The sequence below is a fragment of the Eptesicus fuscus genome, chromosome 12 (genome assembly GCF_027574615.1).
Source record: "Eptesicus fuscus isolate TK198812 chromosome 12, DD_ASM_mEF_20220401, whole genome shotgun sequence".
NCBI classification, from domain to species: domain Eukaryota; kingdom Metazoa; phylum Chordata; class Mammalia; order Chiroptera; family Vespertilionidae; genus Eptesicus; species Eptesicus fuscus.
Genome location: NC_072484.1, coordinates 92,580,914 through 92,601,226, shown reverse-complemented (window position 1 = coordinate 92,601,226; position 20,313 = coordinate 92,580,914). Strand labels below are relative to the sequence as shown.

General features: G+C 53.0%; 1 protein-coding gene and 1 long non-coding RNA gene across 4 annotated transcripts in view; both read right to left on the bottom strand.

Annotated features, from left to right (window-relative positions):
- ZNF521 (zinc finger protein 521) overlaps positions 1–20,313 on the bottom strand; it is a 275,000-nt gene that overhangs the window by 13,093 nt on the left and 241,594 nt on the right. For 2 of the 3 annotated variants that reach the window (XM_054723972.1, XM_054723973.1), the window contains exons 6-7: positions 12,790–12,921; positions 9,821–9,936 (exon numbers count right to left, since the gene is read on the bottom strand). The exons of the other annotated variant lie outside the window; for it this stretch is intronic. In XM_054723972.1, coding sequence (XP_054579947.1) covers positions 9,821–9,936; positions 12,790–12,921 — 248 coding nt within the window. The remainder of the gene's footprint in view (positions 1–9,820; positions 9,937–12,789; positions 12,922–20,313) is intronic. 3 annotated transcript variants of the gene reach the window in all.
- On the bottom strand, positions 6,114–6,481 carry LOC114234015 (uncharacterized). Its single transcript, XR_008557659.1, has 2 exons — positions 6,442–6,481; positions 6,114–6,362 (listed from the first exon to the last, which is right to left on the bottom strand). It is a non-coding gene; the product is annotated as an uncharacterized LOC114234015 (long non-coding RNA).

The following is a 20,313-nucleotide window of genomic DNA, read 5'->3' as shown; positions in this document are numbered from 1 at the left end:
CCCCCAAAAAGGAGAGCTACGCAGCGCACACCAAGGGAAGGAAGGAGGTGAGCTCAGCTGGTCAGCGCACACACCTCAGCCCTGCCTTCCGCCCCCACAGATCTGCCCTGAGGCCATGCCTGCGCCAGGCCACAGAGCGGGCCGACTGTCCCCTTTCCTCCTATGACATCTCCCAGCTCCTCCCTGCGGAGACGACCTCCCCCCCCCCCCCCCCGCCCCCGTTTTTACGGGGCTCACTGCTTTCTGCCTCTGCAGGCCGCGCCCCCACACGCAGCACAGAAGGGGATGGGAAGGGGGCCGTGCTCGGCTAGGCGCCCCTGCAGCCAGGGAAGTGCGCGTGCGGCCCGTTTTCGGGAAGGAGCCACGACAGGCGGGCGCGAGGCGCGCTCCACGCGCTGCAGAAAGTTGCAGGCTGCTCGGCTGCTGTCCAGAAAATGAATCCAATTTTTCATTCTGTCATTATAAATATTTCATTGCAAATGGTACTGATTTTTCTGAAACTGTGGTTAAGCAAAGGGCCTCTGTGTGAATATTTAAGAAAAAAAAGGGAAGACAGCGGAGGAGGAGGAGGAGGGGGAATGGAAGGTTAGCGACCAATTAATTTCTTACTTTGGATGTAAAAGGTGCGGGAGAAACTCAACAGCGATGCAGCCTGACTGAGGAAGGAGGAAAAAAACATGGACTCTGCCCTTCCTCTGACAGTTCCTCATAAAATATCTGCAGTCCATCTATCTTTTAGTAGCCCGCTCCTCGGAGAGAGAAAATGGTGGTTTAAAGCTCACTTCAGTGCCAGGCTGCGGGAGATTGCTTCCCCGGCCCCCCGCCGCCCGAGGCCTGGGGGGAGAGGCCCGGGAGTTATTCAATCAGCCCCGGCCACGGCGGCCGGGGGTCCTCTGAGGGCTGATTATAGAGCTGCCCTCCTGTTGCCCGCCGCGGAACAGAGCGAAATGAGCAGCCTCTTGCTGAGCAGCTTCTGCAAGAAGGAATTTCACCTGTCATGGAGTTTGTCAGAATTTCAGGATTTATCTCGGTGCAAAATTAATAAAATACCAACCAGGATTTCAGGCTGACTGCTCGGCCGTGTCATCTGCGAGCGATCTCTCACCCGCGCCAACCCGGACAGGGAGCCCCTGTTCCCGCCCGTCTGGCTGAGACCCAGCGCCAATTACACGGGAGGCCGAGTCCCGCGTGGGCGCCGCTGTCTCCGCGCTGACCTCTCCCCTGGCCGCTGCGGGGCGGGCGCCCAGGGGAATACGCCGGGTCTGAGGCAGGAAAGTCCATTCCTGCAGCGTCTTTCATGGGGTCCGGGCAGCGCATCCCTGAGGCCCACACGCTGGCAGCTGGGCCTGGAGAGGTTTGTCTTCTAAAAGGAGCACCAGCCGCGGACCATGTTAAGGGCACATTTTGGGAAACATTACAGATGAATCGCGACTCAGCCTGAGCCACAAGGTGGTTTCTCCTTTTGTTTGTTTGTTTTTAAACATTTTTTATTGATTTCAGAGGGGAAGGGAGAGGGAGAGAGGGAGAGAGAGAGAAACATCAATGAGAGAGAATCACTGATTGGCTGCCTCCTGCAGACCCCCGGCTGGAGATTGAGACTGCAACCCAGGCAGGTGCCCTGACCTGGAATCCAACCGTGACCTCCTGGTTCCTAGGTCGACGCTCAACCACTGAGTCACGCTGGCCGGCGGGCTCGCCTTCTGTGTTCTTCACTGGCCTCGTGCCCAGGACCCCCTGGGCTGGGCAGAGTGGGATGGGATGGGGCTGGGGGGTAGGGAAGAGGGGACTGGAGGGGGGGAGGGAGGGACTTCTGCTGGCTGAGCTGCCCAGGGCGGGGCCACCTCTGTCCCGAAGGCGCTGGCACCCCCCCCGCCCCCCCCGGCAGCTCCAGTGGGGCGGCTGCGGCCCCGGGTTTGACCATTTGGAGCGGAGGCTGGGCAGCCCCCAGGCCATGTCCTCAGAGTGGGTGGCATCACGCCACAGGCCCCAGCCACTGGACTGAGGGGGCAAACACCCCTCAGAGTGGGCACTGAACCCCGCTTCCCAACAGCATGGACGTAGACGGTCATGGACACCGTGGGGCTTCCGGGCCTCTCACCCCGTCAGACACGGGCGCCTCTCTCTGCCTGGCCATGGGCAGGGCGTCCAGGGCGCCCAGAGCGGCTGCTGGTTTAAGGCGATGGCTGCCTCCTGCCCACTGTCGAAGGGACGTTTCCTAAAGGAGCCTGAACAACACGCGGTGTGACCTTCCAGGTTCAATGACAGTGCGTTTTGGAGCCTCTGCTACAAAGCACAGTAGCCTCCCAATGTGACCCCAAGAGAGCCCGGGGCGGGGAGGAGGGAGGAGAGGAGAGGGGGGGGGAGGAGGGGGAGAGAGAGAGAGGGGGGTACAGGCAGGTGTCGGGGGACGCAGGGTGCTCCCAGCGGGGTTCCCTGGAGAGGCGCTAACTCCACAGAGGGACGCCCCCCACCCCCCCAGGGCTGTCATGAATTATAACTGAGCTGAGCGAGGGCTCAGCGCCTGGCTCTTCGCGAATGGACTGTTTTATTCTATTTTCTGCCCGACCACCTTCACCCTTACGCACCTCAGTGAGGGGGCTGTCAGTCTGGGCGGTTTAAGGTTCCACCGCTGTTAAAGGGTCTCCCTGCCCATCACTGCCTGTTCAATGGCAGCCCCCAGCATGGCTCTCAAGCACCATCCATCCATCCCGCCACCTGCCATCGCCCATCGCCGGCTGGGAAGCCTGCGCCCCAGCAAGGGAGCCACCCTGTGAGGGCTGCGGGCTCGCTGACGTGGCTCTGACGCTGCCCCGCCCTCGCAAACGCCACCAGGAGCAGCCGATCCCTCCCCCACGCACAGCACGACTGACCCGCAGCTGTCCCAGGACCAGCCACGCCGCCATGCACGCCTGGCTCCTCCCTGATCTCTAGCCGCCGTCCAGGATGGCCCTCGCCCTCGCCCTCGCCCTCGCCCTGACTGTCAGGGCAGTGGGATAGGGACGGGGTGTTTCCCATCGCCGGGTCCAAGTTTTACACAATGGGTTTCATTCTCGGCACCGGTCTCTTCGAACGCAAGGCCACAGGTCCCTGTGCAGAGCGAACAGCTAAAACAGGAACACAGCCTGGCAGGTGTGGCTCAGTGGTTGAGAATCGACCCAGGAACCAAGAGGTCAGGGCTCGATTCCCGTCAGGGCACCCCAGTGGGGGGCGTGCAGGAGGCAGCCGATGCATGATTCTCTCTCATCATGGATGTTTCTCTCTCTCTCTCCCTCTCCTTCCCTCTCTGAAATCAATAAAAATATTAAAAAATAAAATAACATAGGAACACACATGCAACGTGCCTCTCTGGGCCACAGAATGTTCTAGAAACGGGGTTTCCACCTCTCTCCAAAGACGCTGACAGCAGAGGTGCTGAGAGCAGCTGTCTGTTCAGGACAAACCTGACAGCCGTGCCCGCGGTGCTTCGTCCCTAATGGGGCGATCGGTGCTGTGGCAGCAGGCGGTCTTGGCGACACCACGGACGGCAGGGCCAGCCGAGCCGGCCAATGCAGAGCGTGGCAGAGGGAGGCTCATTTCCAGGGGGTGGAGGGAGGGCTGGCGGCCCGGCCAGGGTCTCAGTGCACCCTGGCTGGATGCTCCATAAAGCCCCGATGGCAGTCGGAGATGGCCATCTGTCGTCAGCTCCGGGCCAGGCAGAAACACAACGTGGGGGCAGGTTGCTAACAACAGGGCTGCGGGAGGTGGGCGCCTCAGAGCAAGGAGCTGGCTCTCCCCCTTTTAATAGCGAAAACCAGCCACCGACAGGAACATCAAGAAATTAATGGATGGAGGATTTTAAAAGCTGGGCGGGGCGCTGCAGGAACAATTCAGACGTAAATAAATGCTGCTAACCCATCGCAGTCACCTCCGTTGCCTTCCCTCGGTCCCATTACCCACTCGGTGCCTGACAATGTGCCAGCCGGACACCTGGTGAAGCAGTGAGGCCACGCGAGGGGCAGGTGAGCCCGGGCTGCGCCCCAAGCCTGCACACCGATCCAGCACTGACTGGTACGGAACGGGCCCCTGGAAATGCACTTGCTTGTTTAGTCCGGATGAGCTCCTTGTGACAATCGGGCTCCATTCCCACACGCAGCAGCACCGAACAGCAGAACAAAGCCACCTCGCCGTCGGGGCAGTGTCCATTCTAGACCTTAAACCCTCTTCTTTGTTCATACCAGCCCCAGTTCTGTGCTACGCGCAGATGATGGGGGGGAGAGGGGCAGGGAGAGAGAGAGAGAGGAAGGGAGAGAAAGAGAGAGAGAGAGAGGAAGGGAGAGAGAGGGTGAGAGAGAGGGAAAGAGAGAGGGGGCACAGGAAACTGAGGGGAGCCGTGCCCTCGTTCTTTGTCCTGTGTGATTAACTTGCTGCCTGCAATAGTAAGGCCAATCAATCCTGATTGAATTATCCAACATTAACAGCTGAAAGTGATCAACATGAATGGTGACAACACCGCCCCAGTCAATACATCGATGCAAAGGATTTGGTTCCTGGAGATTCGATCAAATAGAAGAAACAGATCCATGTAACCACTGAGCAGATTAAGTGGCAGGTCCTGCGGCACCATTTCCTCCACCAGCCCCGCAGGCCTGCGAGCCGGAGAGATGAGGTGGCGTGGGAACACGGGCTCCTGAACCGCAGGCTCCGGGACACAATTGCTTCTCCTCGCACCTGCGCGCCGGGATCACAGCCCCCGACCCGGAGAGGCGGAGCCCAGTGGCCTGGTGAGATGGTGCGCGCCGGGGAGGCACAGACCACCCAGGAGGAGGCGGGAGAGCTGGCCCCACGCTGACAGCCCCCCATGACCAGCACGGAGCCCGGCTATGCCGGCCCTGACAGCCTGAGAGACGGGCACCCTCCCCATCCCGGGCCCCCAAACCGACAGGCGGCCATACGAGCATCAGGGAAGGTGGGCCGTGAAAACAGGCCTCACCATCAGGCGGAAAGCGTCTGAGGAGAAAATCAAACAGCCACGCAGACAACCCCATCTTTCGGAGGTGGTGGCGTCTGCAGTCTCGGGACAGCCCTCGCCGTCTCACCTCAGGACTCGGTGGAATGTGGAAAGCGGTTCCTGAGTTCACGAAGGGAAGGGCTGAGAATCACAGGACTTTTTCATGTGAAAGGATCTCCCAGCCTCCGTGCACCTCGGCCAATTCCCTCTCCCCCTACCTCCGGAATTCCCTCTACACCCCCCCATCCCTAACACGCCGTCTGCGGACTCTCTATGGGGACCTGTTGGAAGAGGACGATTTGATCCCTGCCATTGAATTGTAGCTTCTCTGGAGGCACCAATTAAAGGGCCATTACCGCCTGGAAAGAAAGTGGCCTATTCAGCAGCAGCTTTGCTAACGCCCCTGCTCACACCTGCACAAACCACTCGCACAAACATGCATTGTAGGATGTTATTCTTGGACCACGCTGCCCTGCTCTCCAAGCTGCTTCCTCCAGTTCTGCAGCAAGAGCTGTAAGGTCTGTTAGGAAAACATGGGAAACATTCAACATATTCATTCGCTGTTAAAGTAACGGAATGTGCGTTTGGTTCCAATAACGCACTCTGTTCCTCAGCACATCTTCCCACCAGCGTGTGAGGTGGCCGTGAAGGGCACTGGAATTCCTCGCAAACGTGGGAGAAAACTCTACTGAGAGGAAAAGATGACACCCTGCCCACGATCACACATCACATATCTCAGGACTGGCAGTGAGAACTCCGGGTCTGAAGGTGTAGACCATGTGACGTACACGTACAGATTCCACACGGGAAAGGTGGGTCCAGGGTTGAGTTTTCCATAGAAACAGGTTTCATTAATTCTAAAAGGAGCTGTGGTCTGTGAGGCCCACAGGGTGATGGCTGAGGCCTTGACCTTTCTGAAGATGGACAGGGTATACTGAGGAATTCTCAGAATCTGGAAAGGCCTTGAAGGCAGTATTAGTGAAACAACACACGTGTGTGTGTGTGTGTGTGTGTGTGTGTGTGTGTGTGTGTGTGTGTGTGTGGTGTATGTGTGTGTGTGTGTGTGCATATGTCTATAGGGTATATAATTTTATGCCCAACAAAGCACTTCTTATCCACAATGAGAGGCTTTTGTGTTTTTAATTGGAGGTAAATAGTGAAAGAAATGCAAGTTACATATTATGGTCATGACATCATGTAGGCGCCATGGAAAGATACACCATAGCCCTGCCCCCGGGCAATGTGGAGGCTCATCTAGACCTTGCCTCACTCTGATGTAAGAAGCAAAGACGCCACATTCTTTCAAATCTCCAACAGGAGTTCAGTTCTTGGGACTTTAGGTGTATAACCTTTTATGAAAAGTCTTCTTTCTAACCTTTAGGGGCATAAAAACATAGATGAATTCTAGTGGAATGACATGTGTCAATTTTAAAATCTGCATTTATTTTACGTACCAAGGCATGACCTACTGAGGGCTGATGCCAGAGATTCATTTTTCTGCTCTGTTGCTATTTTGGTTACCAACCTTTCTATTGTTGCCTTCATTTTAGTCCATTCCCCCTCATTCTAGAAATTTAAAAAAATTGTACTATGGTTTTTGTATACTTACCATGCTCACGTTCTATACAGGAAATAAAAGAAATCAAGATCTAAAAATCACATTTAAATGCTCCCTCTAAACCCACGGGGAAAAGGTCATCTGGGTAACGGAAACAAACACACAGGACTGGGAACCCCTAAGGTTAAAGCATCAAAATCCGAACACACTCAAAACTAGAAAAAGTTAATTCTCACCCATTTTTCTTAATGTACTGAAACTGAAAGCCACTGCTATTACTGGGGGTTTCCTAAAACAGGCACAGTTGCATCTACCACACAGATAATGACCACACACTAACTAGAAACGATCACGTTTCCTAAACAGACCTCCTACATGGAAAGCGACCCGACGCCAACTGTCCATGTTGTGCGTAGGAATGGGCTGAGCCTGGGACTCACGTCAAGGCCAGCTCTGTATGACTCCGAGTGTTAGCCTGGAACGAGAAGGCTCACAGCCTTGGATTATGACGTGAGACTTACGGCCGGGTCACAATCCGAACACGTCAGACGTGTATGAGGAGATGTTCTGGCCCCTTGCGATCGTAAGGACCTCACAAGAGCTCAGGGAGTCTGTGTTGTGGAATCTGTCTTCTACACCTGCGGCTCCTCTTGTGACCCGGGGACACATGGGGCCCCCAGATCCTTTCAGGGGGTCTGTTAGGTCAACGCTCTTTTCACAATAACATTCCTATGTCATCAGCCCTTCACAGACTCATTCTCCCATGTGTGCTCGGCGGAGATTTTAGAGGCTACTTGGCACACGACGTTATCCCTCTGACAGTTGGGAGAATTGCGTATCTGTCTATTCTTGCGTCTAAAACATTTCTCAATTTTTTTTCTAATACAGAAACTATCAATAGCCACATGGGTCCAAGTCCTTCGTGGTCCTCAATCATGTTTAAGTGTAATGGCATCCTGAGATCAAAGAATTTAAGAACCACCCGTCTTTATGAATTGTAGAAAAGAGTGAATACTCTATGTTCCATGAAACCCCAAAACGCACCATGAAAGAAACTGGGGGTCTTGCAGGATGCCACTCATTGCTCAGCTCCGTCTGCTCCACCTCGGGCCCCAGGCCAGAACTGCCAGGGTTGGGATCTTTTAGTGAAAGACATTGAAGCTTTACCACCAGGTTAGTTCCACTGGAACCTACTGATACAGCTGCCGCCTCATCCACGACCTCACTCTCCCTGGTTTCAGTTACCCATGGTCAACTGCAGTCTGAAACTAGTAACTGGGAAATTCCAGAAATAAACGATTCTTAAGTCTTGAATTTCACGTGGTTCTGAGTAGTGCGAAGAAATCTGGCTAGCCATCCCGCGCTGCCCTGTCCAGGAGGCAAATCACCTCTTTGCCCAGTGTATCCACACTACACCCCCCACCCCCTTCCCCCTCCCCACCCCCGTCCATCAGTCACTTAGCCTCCTCGGTTATCAGATCCGTTATCAGAGAGAGCCCACGCTCGCATAACTTTCATTACAATACATTGCTGTAATTGCTCTCTTGTATTACTGTTGTTGTTACTCTCGTACTGTGCCTAACTTTTAAACTGAGCTGTCACAGGCATGCGCACGGGAAAAACATAGAACCTACAGGTGCTCTGTGGCCCAGGCCTCGCCTGGGGGGTTTCGAACGTGTGCTCCTCGGGTGAAGGGGGACTGGACGGTGCAGACATGGGACTGCCTGCGGACGTCAGCCAAGTCTTTTCAAGCACATGAGATGGAAGTCGGTCTCCACAGTCTCCAGGAGTTTGGTTTTCTGCTTCACCGTTTACATACTAATGAGCGGAACCACGAGGTGTATGGCCCACATCCTTTACAGCATCAGAAAAACCAAAGCGACTCTTCCTGTGATGCCTAGTGCAGTAAGAATAAACTTTCCAATAAAAATGTAGGCTCTTTGCTTAATAAGACACAATTTCACACAACCCTCTAACTTGGCCTGCCTTCTCTAATCAATTCACACAGACCCGACTGAGTAGAGCTCTATTTGAAGTGATGACAAGCTAGACAGCAACTCTGTTCGGTCCCATGACACAGAACGTCAGGTAAAGGGGCTCACCCATGCTTTCCTGTTTTACTTCACCTCCTTAATCTGCTAGTTGCTCCCTTATAGAATAACTGAGAAGATAACCTCTAACTTCCTTATTTTGACACAAAATTAACACCATTCCACCTTCCCTGAGCCAGGGAGGCACAAGGCTGCTCAGGGCCCGAGGGGGGGGTGGGGCCAGGGAGTGGGCGGGGCTCAGCCAGACCCTTGCCTCCTTGGGCTGTTCAAGGAAGTCAATACAAAAATATAATTACCCCCACCCAGTGTAGGCTAAATCAAGAACTTATTGTTAATAATAGTGCTCATCATAAAATAATTTTGAGTTCAAATCCATTCTCCACCAAGGGTTAACAACACATGTTTCTTTCACACGATTTCATCAGAAAAATCAGGATAGGTATTATGCCCATTTTCCAGATGAAGTAACAACAAAAAATAGTTACTTTCCTTTTTGTAATAAGCCACAGGATCCAGTCTCTGACTCATTATTTAACTATCAGTCTCCTGCTAAACCAGATTCCTGTTATACATTATAGTTTATGCCTTAGAACCAGATCTGTCCTTCCATAGTTACCTAGCAACAACCCCTTACATGTTACACGTGTGTGTCATTGCTTCACCTCTGAGGCTCAGAGCCATCCTGGACCTGAGCAAGGTCACCTCTCTAGCAAGTGGGACGCTCAAGGCTGCCCTGAACACGTCTGGTGCCAACATTTACCTCAAAGGCCGTTACAGGCACTAATCCCTCTCCTCTGCTCCGAGGGAGAAGCGCCCCGTGCGGGAGCACGGCTTCCTGCGCCCCCTTCTCCCTTCGGCGTGAGCCCTTCGGACCGTAACCGCCGTGCCTCCCGCCCGAGCCCGGTGAGAGCAGAGCATGAATAAAACAGGGGCTGAGGATCGGCCCTGACCAGCGAGGCGCCTGGGCGTCCCCCTCCCGTCCAATCAGCCTGACCCCTAAGTCCATCTCACTGGGTCAGAAGGTCTAATTACAGGGCTGTTCGCCTTCTTTTCATGATTGACAGCAGCTGGAGGCAAAACCACTTTGGTGTCTGCTGATCCAGCCCCGCCCTGCCCCTCCGGCCCAGCACACCAGGCATCCTGGGGCCCAGGTGAGCCCTTCCCCGAATCCAGACTCCGAGGGGAGCCACGGAGGTCAAGCCCAGTGCCCCGCGGGGACGTTACCTGCAGCTCTGTTTGGAAGAAGAACTTCTGTGGACACTGTGTGCAGTCATAGATCTTGTCTTCCTGTCCGTGGGCGGAGAAAATGTGCTGCTGCAACTTGTTTGCCTGAACAAACACTGCAATGAGAAAAAACGGGCGCCGTTACTTTCTCTCTAATGGCCTCTGTGGAGGAGTCCCAGAGGAGACCCAGAGTGGGCGGACTGAAGGCACAGGCCTGGGGGGGGGGGGGTGACCCCCGCCACCTTCGCTCTGCCCGGTCTCTGGCTTTCGTGACGATGCCCTTGACGGAGCACCGAATCCACCCAAATGGCTCCAAAGGCAAGGCTTATGGAGGTCCCGCTCCCCGTAAATCTTTTCGAAATAAAGCCCCAAATTGTCAAATGCACCAGCAGCACTGTCGGAACCCCGATTTCTCAGCAACCCACAGGTTAAGAAATCATAAATGCCAAACCCTGTTTATTGTATTTGCCTAAAGTTACAGCTAGCAAACAGTTCTCTATTTAAATGCGTTAATGCTGAGAATGATACCGCACGGCAGCTCGGGGGCATTGTCTATAAATATGAAACAGAACCCCAGGTAACGTCTCTTTGGGTCCTTTAAGATCAACTCAGCCTACACACAGAATGCAAGGGTTTCAATAATATAAACATGTTCAATTTTAATGACTACAAAACAAGGCCCTAAGCCTGTGTAACAGTTTACCTGGGAGACATCCTATTAATAATTAAATTGTAGATGCCAGAGGCAGTGTTTGGGTTGGCAGCGCGGCTCCTGACGGATGCCTGGTGCACTGTGACCTGAAAAAGTTCGCCTCCACAATATTAATCGGGACAGGCGGGGAGAGGGCTTATTAAAGACGCCGGCGTTTGGCTTTGACTCTGCGCTAATCATTAAAATTATTCTAATTGCCAGCCAACCTAAAATATTAGAATATTGCTCTTATGAGTCATGCATTTTAATCACATTTCTCATTACCCTGAAAACTGCTCAGATTTCCTCTCCCACCTAACAAGCCAGGGTCCCCCCCACCTTAAATGTTATTGCTAAAGAATGACTTCAAGATGCACGAGAACCATTTAGGCCTGTCAGCCCGAAGTGCAGACTGCTCATAATTAAAGCCTTTTTGTCTCTCACCCACATCACCAGAAAGAAATGGGTTTTCATACAGATTTGCAACTAACGTCCGTGTCAGTTAGCACCTTTTCCGAGGCTTCTGGCCACGCCACAAAAGAGCTGTTTCACGAGGGTCTTAATCATGAGGAGATCTAGGACCCCACCCCCTTATGAAGACTTATTTAGGAACGTTTATAAAGAATCCAGATGCCTGACTTGTAGCTCAAGATAAATACTACATGACAGAATTTTTAAGTACAAATTCAGAAGAATGAAAAAATAGTTCTGCCCTCACCGGTTTGGCTCCATGGACGGAGTGTCGGCCTGCGGACTGAAGGGTCCTGGGTTCGATTCCAGTCAAGGGCACGTACCTGGGTTACAGGCTTAATCCTTGACCCTGGTCAGGCACGTGTGAGAGGCAACCAATCCATGTTTCTCTCTCTCTCTGTCTCTCCCCCTCCCTTCCACTCTCTCTAAAAATCAATGGAAAAATATCCTCAGGTGAGGATTAACAAAAAAATAAAAAAAACAAAACAGAAAAATAGTCCTGAAAGAAGCTGTGGCTGTGGAATGGCCCGAGGAAGCAGCGTGGCGGCGCAGCGGAAGGCCGAGCCGCACACTCGGTCCTGCTCCTGCGCCGTCTCATCACAGCGCAGAGCGCCAAGGCCGGGCCACTGAGTTCGGAATCGATGCCTGGAATGTTGCTCAGGAAACAAAGAAGTCAATTTCGAGAGCCTACATGTTTGCTTTTCCTGACAAATAAGAAAGACACGTAGCCTGGAGGGACTTAACCACCGAGTCCCTGGCACATGCCAAGCGACCAGAGGAGCGTCCGGGGCCACGGTGTCGTCGGGGAAGTACAGCACCGCGTGCGGCCCCGTTTCCACCCCGGGGCTTCAAGTTTTCGTTTCTGACATTTCTTGGGGGGCTACAAAGTGACCTCTTACCACAGCTAATACAAATTTCTTCTTCAATGTGTCTATTTATATCTATGTCTCCCTTAAAAATTCCAATGTCCTAGGAAATGAATGCCTTATCAACTGTTGCCAAGTTCAGGGACTTTTGGGAGGATTATAATAATCTTTTCATTTCTAGGGCAGCGTGACTCGGGTTGAGCGTCGACCTATGAACCAGGAGGTCACCATTCAATTCCTGGTCAGGGCACAACCCCAGGTTCCAGAGTCGATCCCCAGGGTGGGATGTGGTTCTCTCTCATCATGGATGTGTCTCTCTCCTTCTCCCTTCCTCTCTGAAATCAGTAATAATAGTAATATTTTCATTGCTCATGGGCAGTGTTATAAAGCAGGGGTGGGGAATCTGGCCCGCCCCGTGAAGCCATTTGGCCCGGCCCTACCTCCGCATGGGGGGAGCTCATTAAATGTCGGACCGGATGCAGCAGGCTAACTCTTAAGGTGATACCTGCATGGCCCGCCAATGTTACAAAGAGCCAGCGGCCCCTGGAAGGTAAAAGGCTCCCCCCCCCCCCCCCCCCGGATCCAGTCTTCCTGCCGAAACAGCAGACGCACGGACAGCAGGGCCGCGCTTTTAGTCCAACGTCTCGTGACAAAAGCGGCTCCGTCCGGCTGTCTGCCTCGGTGACCTTTTGACGTGGAGAAGAGAAAATGGAACAAAACCGGGATGTCATTTTCCAAATGGAAAAGTGCAAACTTCTGAGAGGACCTGAAATGCCATTTGCTCGTCCTCCTGGCTAACCTTCCGGCCCATCTGAGCCTCTAAGTAGCTGCAATCAATAATGCTAATAGCAGAATCACACACCTCCTCCCCAAATGAGGCCGGAGCAGGGGGACCTGTGCTGGGTGGGGATGAGCGCCAGGCCTGGGCGGGCCTCGCCTACCTGTGAAGCACACGGGGCACTTGAAGGTGCCCCCCATGCCCTCGAAGCTGTGCTCGATCAGGTGGCACTGCAGTTTGGCCGGGGAGTCGAAGGTCTGGCTGCAGAGCTTGCATTCGTGGTTGAGTCCTTCATCTGTTAGGAAAACACACGAGCAGAGACGTGAGAACCCACCTGTGTTCAGCGGCGACCGAGCTGATGACGACTGCACACGGGCACCCACTGCCCTCGCCTCCTGGCAGTGTATACGGTTTCCGGTTACTTCCCTGGATGCATTTATACCAATTTAACACATTTCCGAAACGTAACATCCAAAGCTGACACGAAGGCGGATTTTAGCGTAGGCGGTGCATTTCATTAAGCTCTTAAAGCATAACTGGCGCGTCAGTAACGAGGCAGCTCCGTTCTCTATCACAGGTTTATGGGCTGGTATTTCCAAAGCCCTCAAGATAAAGGACCCGTAGAAAGATGGACAGCTTCTCCCTCAGGCCTTTCCTCCGGTTCACCTAGAAAGTTCTAGACGTTTCGGTTTCTAACCATAAACTTCTGAGTGCTATTTCCCATTAATGAGATTTTTTTTTAATTCCAAAATTTTCAGGGAAGGTTGAAATATTATCAATGCTTATCGTATCCTGCAAATGCTCGTGCTCTGCGTGGTACTCCCGACCCCATCTCTTCTCCATCGTTCCCCCTTTACTTTGAGGGACAGTTTCACTTCCACCCGCCTGCACGCGGCCTGCCTTCTCCAAGGGCGCTTCCGGAGCTCCAGGCTCACTTTCCAGATTTTTATGTCTCAGGAACAAGATGGTAGAAAAATATTTTCAAGTAGTAACCATTGCTATATAATGTGAAACGTTTGTGTTATAGATAAAACCTGTTATTTTTATGTTGCCATTTTCCTCTCGTTAAAATGTTTATGAAATTTAAAACTTAACCTGACTTGCTTCGATGAGCGAGAGTAAGAGGTGAAGAGCAGCAGCCCTCGGAAGGACCCCAGGATTTCCTGGTCTCAGACCCTGTGGTTCTAAGTGCACACAGACACCAATTCTTTTCCCGCCACAGCCCGGAGGCTCCTCTCCCATCCCCATGCTCTCCCATCCCCATGCTACCGAGGAGGAGACTGAGGCCCAGGGAGCGGGAGCGACTTGTTCTCAGTCACAGGGGCAATCACTGATGGAGCCAAAACCTACCCCGAGGCCCAGGCAACTTGGCTCAGGGTCTGGGACCTTCACAGAGAAGCTAAGGCCAACACCAGCGACCACGGGGCGACCACTGAGGAGGAGTCAAGGGTTAGGGCTGCCATTAACCTGACGTTATCCGGCTTTTATCTTCTCTTATCTGCAACGATTAAACACGCTACGAAGGAACGTCCGTGTGGGATACCCCAGATCTGGGGAACGGAAGACAAATCACACGGTGGGGTGCACGTCTTCACCATTCGTTCCTCTCGCTCAGCACAACTCGGGTGCGGGAGTCCTCCTCCCGTTCATGTTACTGGCAACACAAAAGCCCAATTACAAAGTGAGTGATTATGCGCTAACGCGGGGTAAAATCACTCTATTTGTATTCCTAATCTTTCCTCCCACACAAGCACGCGTCTTTAGAAGCAGAGGGTCGGAATTGGTGAAAACAGAAGCAAAGCACTAATTAAGCCACCAGCACTGTCTGCATTTCACAGGAGATAAAAACCGACTCTGCATTTGGGTGGCAGAGCAAACTACTCGATTATAATTATGTAAGAGGGAGTTTAATTGTGCATACTGACACGACAAGGGGTTACACAAAAAGCTTTAGGGATTATATAAGATCCAGGGGTTTTTATCTGTTCTTTTCTTTCTTTTTTTTAATTTTAAAGTTACCAAAAATTTGCCAAATTTTAGATATTGAGAGACATAAGAAACACCATTTATTGTAGGGTACTGGGTCAGTAAGTTAATCCTCAGGAAGACTTGCCAAATTTAAACGTTTTCTGTTTCCTCAATGCTGTATGCCTTTATTTTGGTAGCACGACAATAACTGAGAGTTTTAATTTTATCTTTAAATTATGTGTTTGGCACAAGAACCAAGAATGTGGCCCATGGGTTGAGCAGTGCCCACATTTGCTCCAGAATTCTTACACTTCCGCTCCCTGGGAAGGTCCAGGGGGCTTTCTTGGGGCTAAGGATTGACGGTCACACGAACCTAACACATATGATGCCAGTACATCGTTGATGTGACTCTTCCTTGACTGTGAGCATTTTGTTTGGGAAAATAATAGACGGGAAACAAACAAAACAGGTGCATGTGGATCTGCACACGGAGCATGTTCTCATCCGTGTTTATTCACTTCTTACCCGAAGAGCAGAGCAGAACGTGAACGGGTCCAAATGCAGACACGTGACCCCACACAGAGGTGGCACACGTCTCCTACGCCCATTTCACAGAGGCGGAAAGTGAGGCCCAGGGAGCTGAAATGCCTTCGCTCGGAGTCACGGGGCAACCACTGGCAGAGCACGGGCACGAGACTCGCGCCGATTTCGCTCCAGGAGCTGCCACGGTCACGTTACCCGGGGAGGCCCTAAGAGCCCGCCAGGACCATCACGGCGGGACCCAGTAGAGGCACACTGGGATATGGAGACCAGGTAGGAAGGTCTACCTGCCTCTTCTTCCTAAGGAGCAGTACAGCCAGTGCTGTACCTCCGCAGCTTCACAGCACGGAAAACACACCTGCACTGTGCCACGGCGACGCTCAGCAAGCCGAAGCCAGCAGCTCCGGCTGTGCAGCACGCCCCTCGCTCCTTGCCTGTTAACGCTCTGGGCCGGTCCCAGGCTCCCCCCGCCACGGCCACAGGGTCAAACGCAGATGAACGAGAGAAGGGGGCCCGAAGCATTACAGGTTAACGGAATTCATTTTACAGTTTGTAACTGAAGAAGGGGGACCGACGGTGATGGCAAACTAAGCTTATTTGTAATAAGAATTGTGAAAGCTTAGCCTTATTCAGCGTCTGCTTCACGGAACGCTCGCGCACGCTGACATTTGCACTGTGAGGCCGAGAGCGGGTCTGGATGTAAACCCGCCCGCCCTGCTGCAGGACGCGGCTGCGTCAAGCCCGTGTCCTTTCCAAGCGGCGCCTCTCTCCCTTTTCTCCTCGTGGGGCGCGGGGAGTGAAGAACAGGAAGGAGCGACGGTGGTTTAATGTAAAGTCGTGTGCATGAGGCGATGCTATCAACACCTCCGATTTCAGGTGACCTTCAGCCCGAGACTCGGATTCTGCCCACGGAGCCACAGCTCGCGCCTCGCCTCCTTCTCTGCTTTCTTCCTAGAGGTGCCAGCAGTTAAAAATTCAATCCAAGTCACCATTCCTGCTCTCCGGAAAGGTAGCAGCTGACAGTAATTGGATAATAGAGCCTGACTCATTTATTACAGAGAGATTCTGAGTCAATTGATTTAATAACCATTACAATATTCCATTAAGGATATAATAGGCTAATGCAGCCCTATTTCTTATTAAGAGTTATAGATGGGACTTGCGGATGAAACTTCTAGATTCCTCATCCTCTTTCTGCCCATGCGTACTCCCCAGGTTTTTTGCAGTGAGACGATTTATTTGCCTTTGTAGGTAACTTTGGAAACCGAAGAACAAAAAATACAAGCCTTCCTGTACCCTATTAATAAAGATTGATTGCAACACTGAAATTCTGATAACCAAAAAGTTGGGCAGGAAATGAGCAATATTATGCAGTGAAAAAACCCCGTGACTGAGCGTTAGACTGAAAAGCATCTGAGCGAACACACGCGAGAGCAGCAATGAGCAGGGAAAGGGAAGAGGTCGCGCCAGGGTGCAGACGTGCCGGCGGGATGAGAACATGGGGCTTCAGCTAAACCTGTTCCTCCCAGAACCAGCAGAAAGCCCACTCTGCGGAGTCCTGGTGGGGGGAGGTCACGTGGCCAGCACTGGGGTCCACGGTCAGGAAGGGCGAGAGGCGCTCCCCTCACTGGGAACGCGCTGCAGGCAGCTGCCTTCTGTCCGGGTCAACCGCCACCGTGCATGCCCACGATGGCCGGGGCGTGGTTAGGAGACGGTTTCACGTGGCCCTAACCTCAGCTAAAACCACCATCCCCTCTGCTGCTCTGCACGTCCGTGTGAACATCACCGCACACAGGCCGCGGGTTAGCTCCGAGGCGAGGCGCGTGCAGCTATGACTCCAGCCTCCGTGTCGGAAGGGAAGAGTCTGAACCCGCCGTTGCGACAAACCTCGTCGCCTGAGCAGGGGCGGTGGCACTCCCTTCCCAACGGCTGTGAGAGCAACAGCTGTCCGAGGCCATTTCGGGGGGGGGGGTGGGGGACGATTTCTGTCTCCAGTTTATAAAACCTGGACAGCACAGTGTGCACGGCCCGTGCGGTCACGGAGAAGCCGTCGCCACCACGGGACGCTCAAGCACAGCTCAAGCTCTGAGCTCCACCGTGGCCCCGGGGGCCCGGCCGAAGACACACATTTCAGTGCGAGCAGCCGCGACCCGGCCAGGCTGGCCCTCCCTGGCCTGCAGAGAAACAGATGTGGAGCAGCTACGAGTGTGTGTGCGGTGGCTGACTTATGGCGGCTCTTACCCCAGGAATCTCCGGGGCCTCTGGGGCGGTCTGTTCAGCACCAAGGCCATTACCCAGGACCGATGTGTGACGGTTCGTAAGTAGAACTCCTCCTCTCCTTGGCCCTGGAGACCAGCCAGCGGGCCCTCTCGCCTCCTGCAGCGCATAACCTACAGGCCCACGTCCGAAGACAAAGGCTTCTGGCCACACGCGCAGGCGGTGACCTGAGCGGGAGCGAGTCCTGCCCTCGAAATCCGCAGCGAGCATCAGATGCCCTGCAGCGGTGGTTTGTCCAGTTCCAACGCCTGCACCACATATATATATATCTATATATATATCTATATATTAAATCCAAGAAAACTGTGCCCTAAACCAACTCGCCCCCCTTTCTTCTGCTTCTCCTCTTTCCTGAGTTAATTTCCAAGGACACATTTATAAGCGTGGGGTCTGAGGAGTAAGAAAGAACAGCCGTACATGACACAACTCAGCCCTCGGCTACGTTGGCTCGCCCTAGAAACCAGGAGCAGAAAAATAGGCCGAGTGCGCTGCGATTTGCCACGCACACAGCAGCGCGTCTTCCCAGGGCCCCGGCGCTCCGGCCCCTGCAATTTGTTGCACTCGACGCTGCACCGTTACTCACCGAGCTGCTCACTTGGCAAAGGAGACGGTTACTTACGGCTCCAAGTCTGCCAGGCGGTGAGTCATTACGCCTCCAAAGTGAGGCAGAATTTCAGATGGTAGAGTACGGTGTGACCCTTTTCTTTGCACTGGTTAGAAAGTTCTGCCCTATGCCTTTTTATTTTTATTTTTTTGTCCTATGCCTTTTAAAAAATATATATATATTTTTAAATTGATTTTTAGAAAGCAAGGGGGGGGGGGAGAGATATCAATGATGAGAGAGAATCATGGATCAGCGGCCTCCTGCATGCACCCTCTGGGGATCGAACCCGCAACCCAGGCATGTGCCCTGACTGGGAATTGAACCCTGACCTCCTGGTTCATAGGTTGATGCTCACCACTGAGCCATGCTGGCCAGGCTCTGCCCTATTATTTTGAACACTTTGACTTGGAAATGAATCTTGCCCGAGACCAACCGACACTCGCACCTACTTGGACTTCCTTCCTCACAGCCATTTGGGAGTGTCCGCCACTGCCTGGATCCCTCTCCCACGAGGTGAAAACAGGAGACTCACAACAGAGAGGACGGGCGTGGGGCCACTAAGAGTGAATGCGCACCAGGGGCCTTGATTCTGACCATCCACAGTGCCTCCCCCTCAGGTATCTCAAGAAAAGCAAATGGTATCCATTCCGTGTGTCTCAGCCAGAGTCTTCTTTCTTTTTCTTTTTAAATATACTTTTACTGATTTCAGAGAGGAAGGGAGAGAGAAACAGGAACATCAATGATGAGAGAGAATCACTGGAGATGGAGCCCACAACCCGGGCCTGTGCCCTGACCGGGGATCGAACCGTCACGTCAACCACTTAGACACACCTCATTTCAAGATCGATAAGGTGCTTCTGGCCAGTGGCCTAAGGGCTTCGACGCCTCTGCCCTTTCTGAGCAAGGCCCTGACCCTGACCCTGCTGTTTCCCATCCTGGACTTCTCGCTGTCAGCAGGCCTGGGAGGAAACGGGTCAGCAGGGGAGGCAGCCTTGCACCCGGCAGATTTCAAGGAGCCCGGGGGCTGCCTGGAGCCCCATAAACAGCAGCAGCTTGGAAACCAGCAGGAGGCCCAGGTGGGCTGGGATGGAGAGTCAGGCAGCGGGATTTCAGATGCTCTGAGGTGTAATAGCGTCCAATTCCTTGGCTATTACGATCGGTTCTGGCTAGCAGTTACTAGAATATTCTCATGTAGGAGAAAACCCTGAAATGCTATTGAAACAATAAAACAAACAACCCACCAGAAAGGTGGCTTCCCTCGGCCGACAGGGACTCGGCAGCGCAGTTCTGGCACAAGCTGGGCGAGGGGTGGGCACGAGACTAGGACGCCTTTCAAGCCTGGCCAGGGCGTCTGCACCCCGGGCCTCATCCTTCCCTTCTCCACTTTCCTGATCTCAACAGGGGCCCTGGAGTCGAAGGCTCAGAGAAAACAGTGCCAGCAAACAGCTTGGAGGTAAAAACTTGGGCTCCAAATGTTTTTATTTAAAACAAACAAACCCCAAGAACATCAGTTTTGGGTACGGCACTGAAAAAATCACTTTGAACTCCCGACTCCTCTCCCCACGGAAAAACATTGTGAACCAAGAACAGAAGAAAGTAGTACCAGTTATTAGATACTTGTTTAGTGACAACAATGCTAGCCCCACCAAGGCCAGCGTGAGGGTGGGGTGGGCGCGAGAGCAGAGACCAGCTGCACCTGAAACCCACCCCGTCTGTTGGGAAGGGAAGGCTGCCTTAAAACAGCGGCTCCCCAGAGAGAGCCCGGACTTCCGTATTCGTCGCTGAATTCCACTGAGAGGGAGGGACCCAGATTACTTGGACAATTTTCTCCTCTATTTATGGTCACTTGAATACATGAAAGTAACCCCTTTCCTCTCACAGAGTTTTTCTCCACTTAATCTTTAATGCTGCTCTCTTTTCTGCCTCGGCAGCCAGTGGATGAGCACGCAAGGACAGCATAAAAAATGCCCTCCCGTTTCCCATAATAACAGACATAAGAGATAAGGAGACATGACAGGTTTCCGATTCATCATGCTCTCCGGCTCTTGCCCGGCCTGCAAAAGCGTGGAGGTGGCAGTCCAGGGCGTCGTAATACCAAGCAAGTGCCCACCTGGCATGGCTCAGTGGATGAGCGTCGACTTATGAACCAGGAGGTCACAATTCCATTCCTGGTCAGGGCACAGGCCTGGGTTGTGGGCTCCATCCCCAGTGGAGGGTGTGCAGGAGGCAGCTGGTCAATGATTCCCTCTCATCATTGATGTTTCTTTCTTTTTCTCTCTCTCTCTGTCTCTCTCTCTC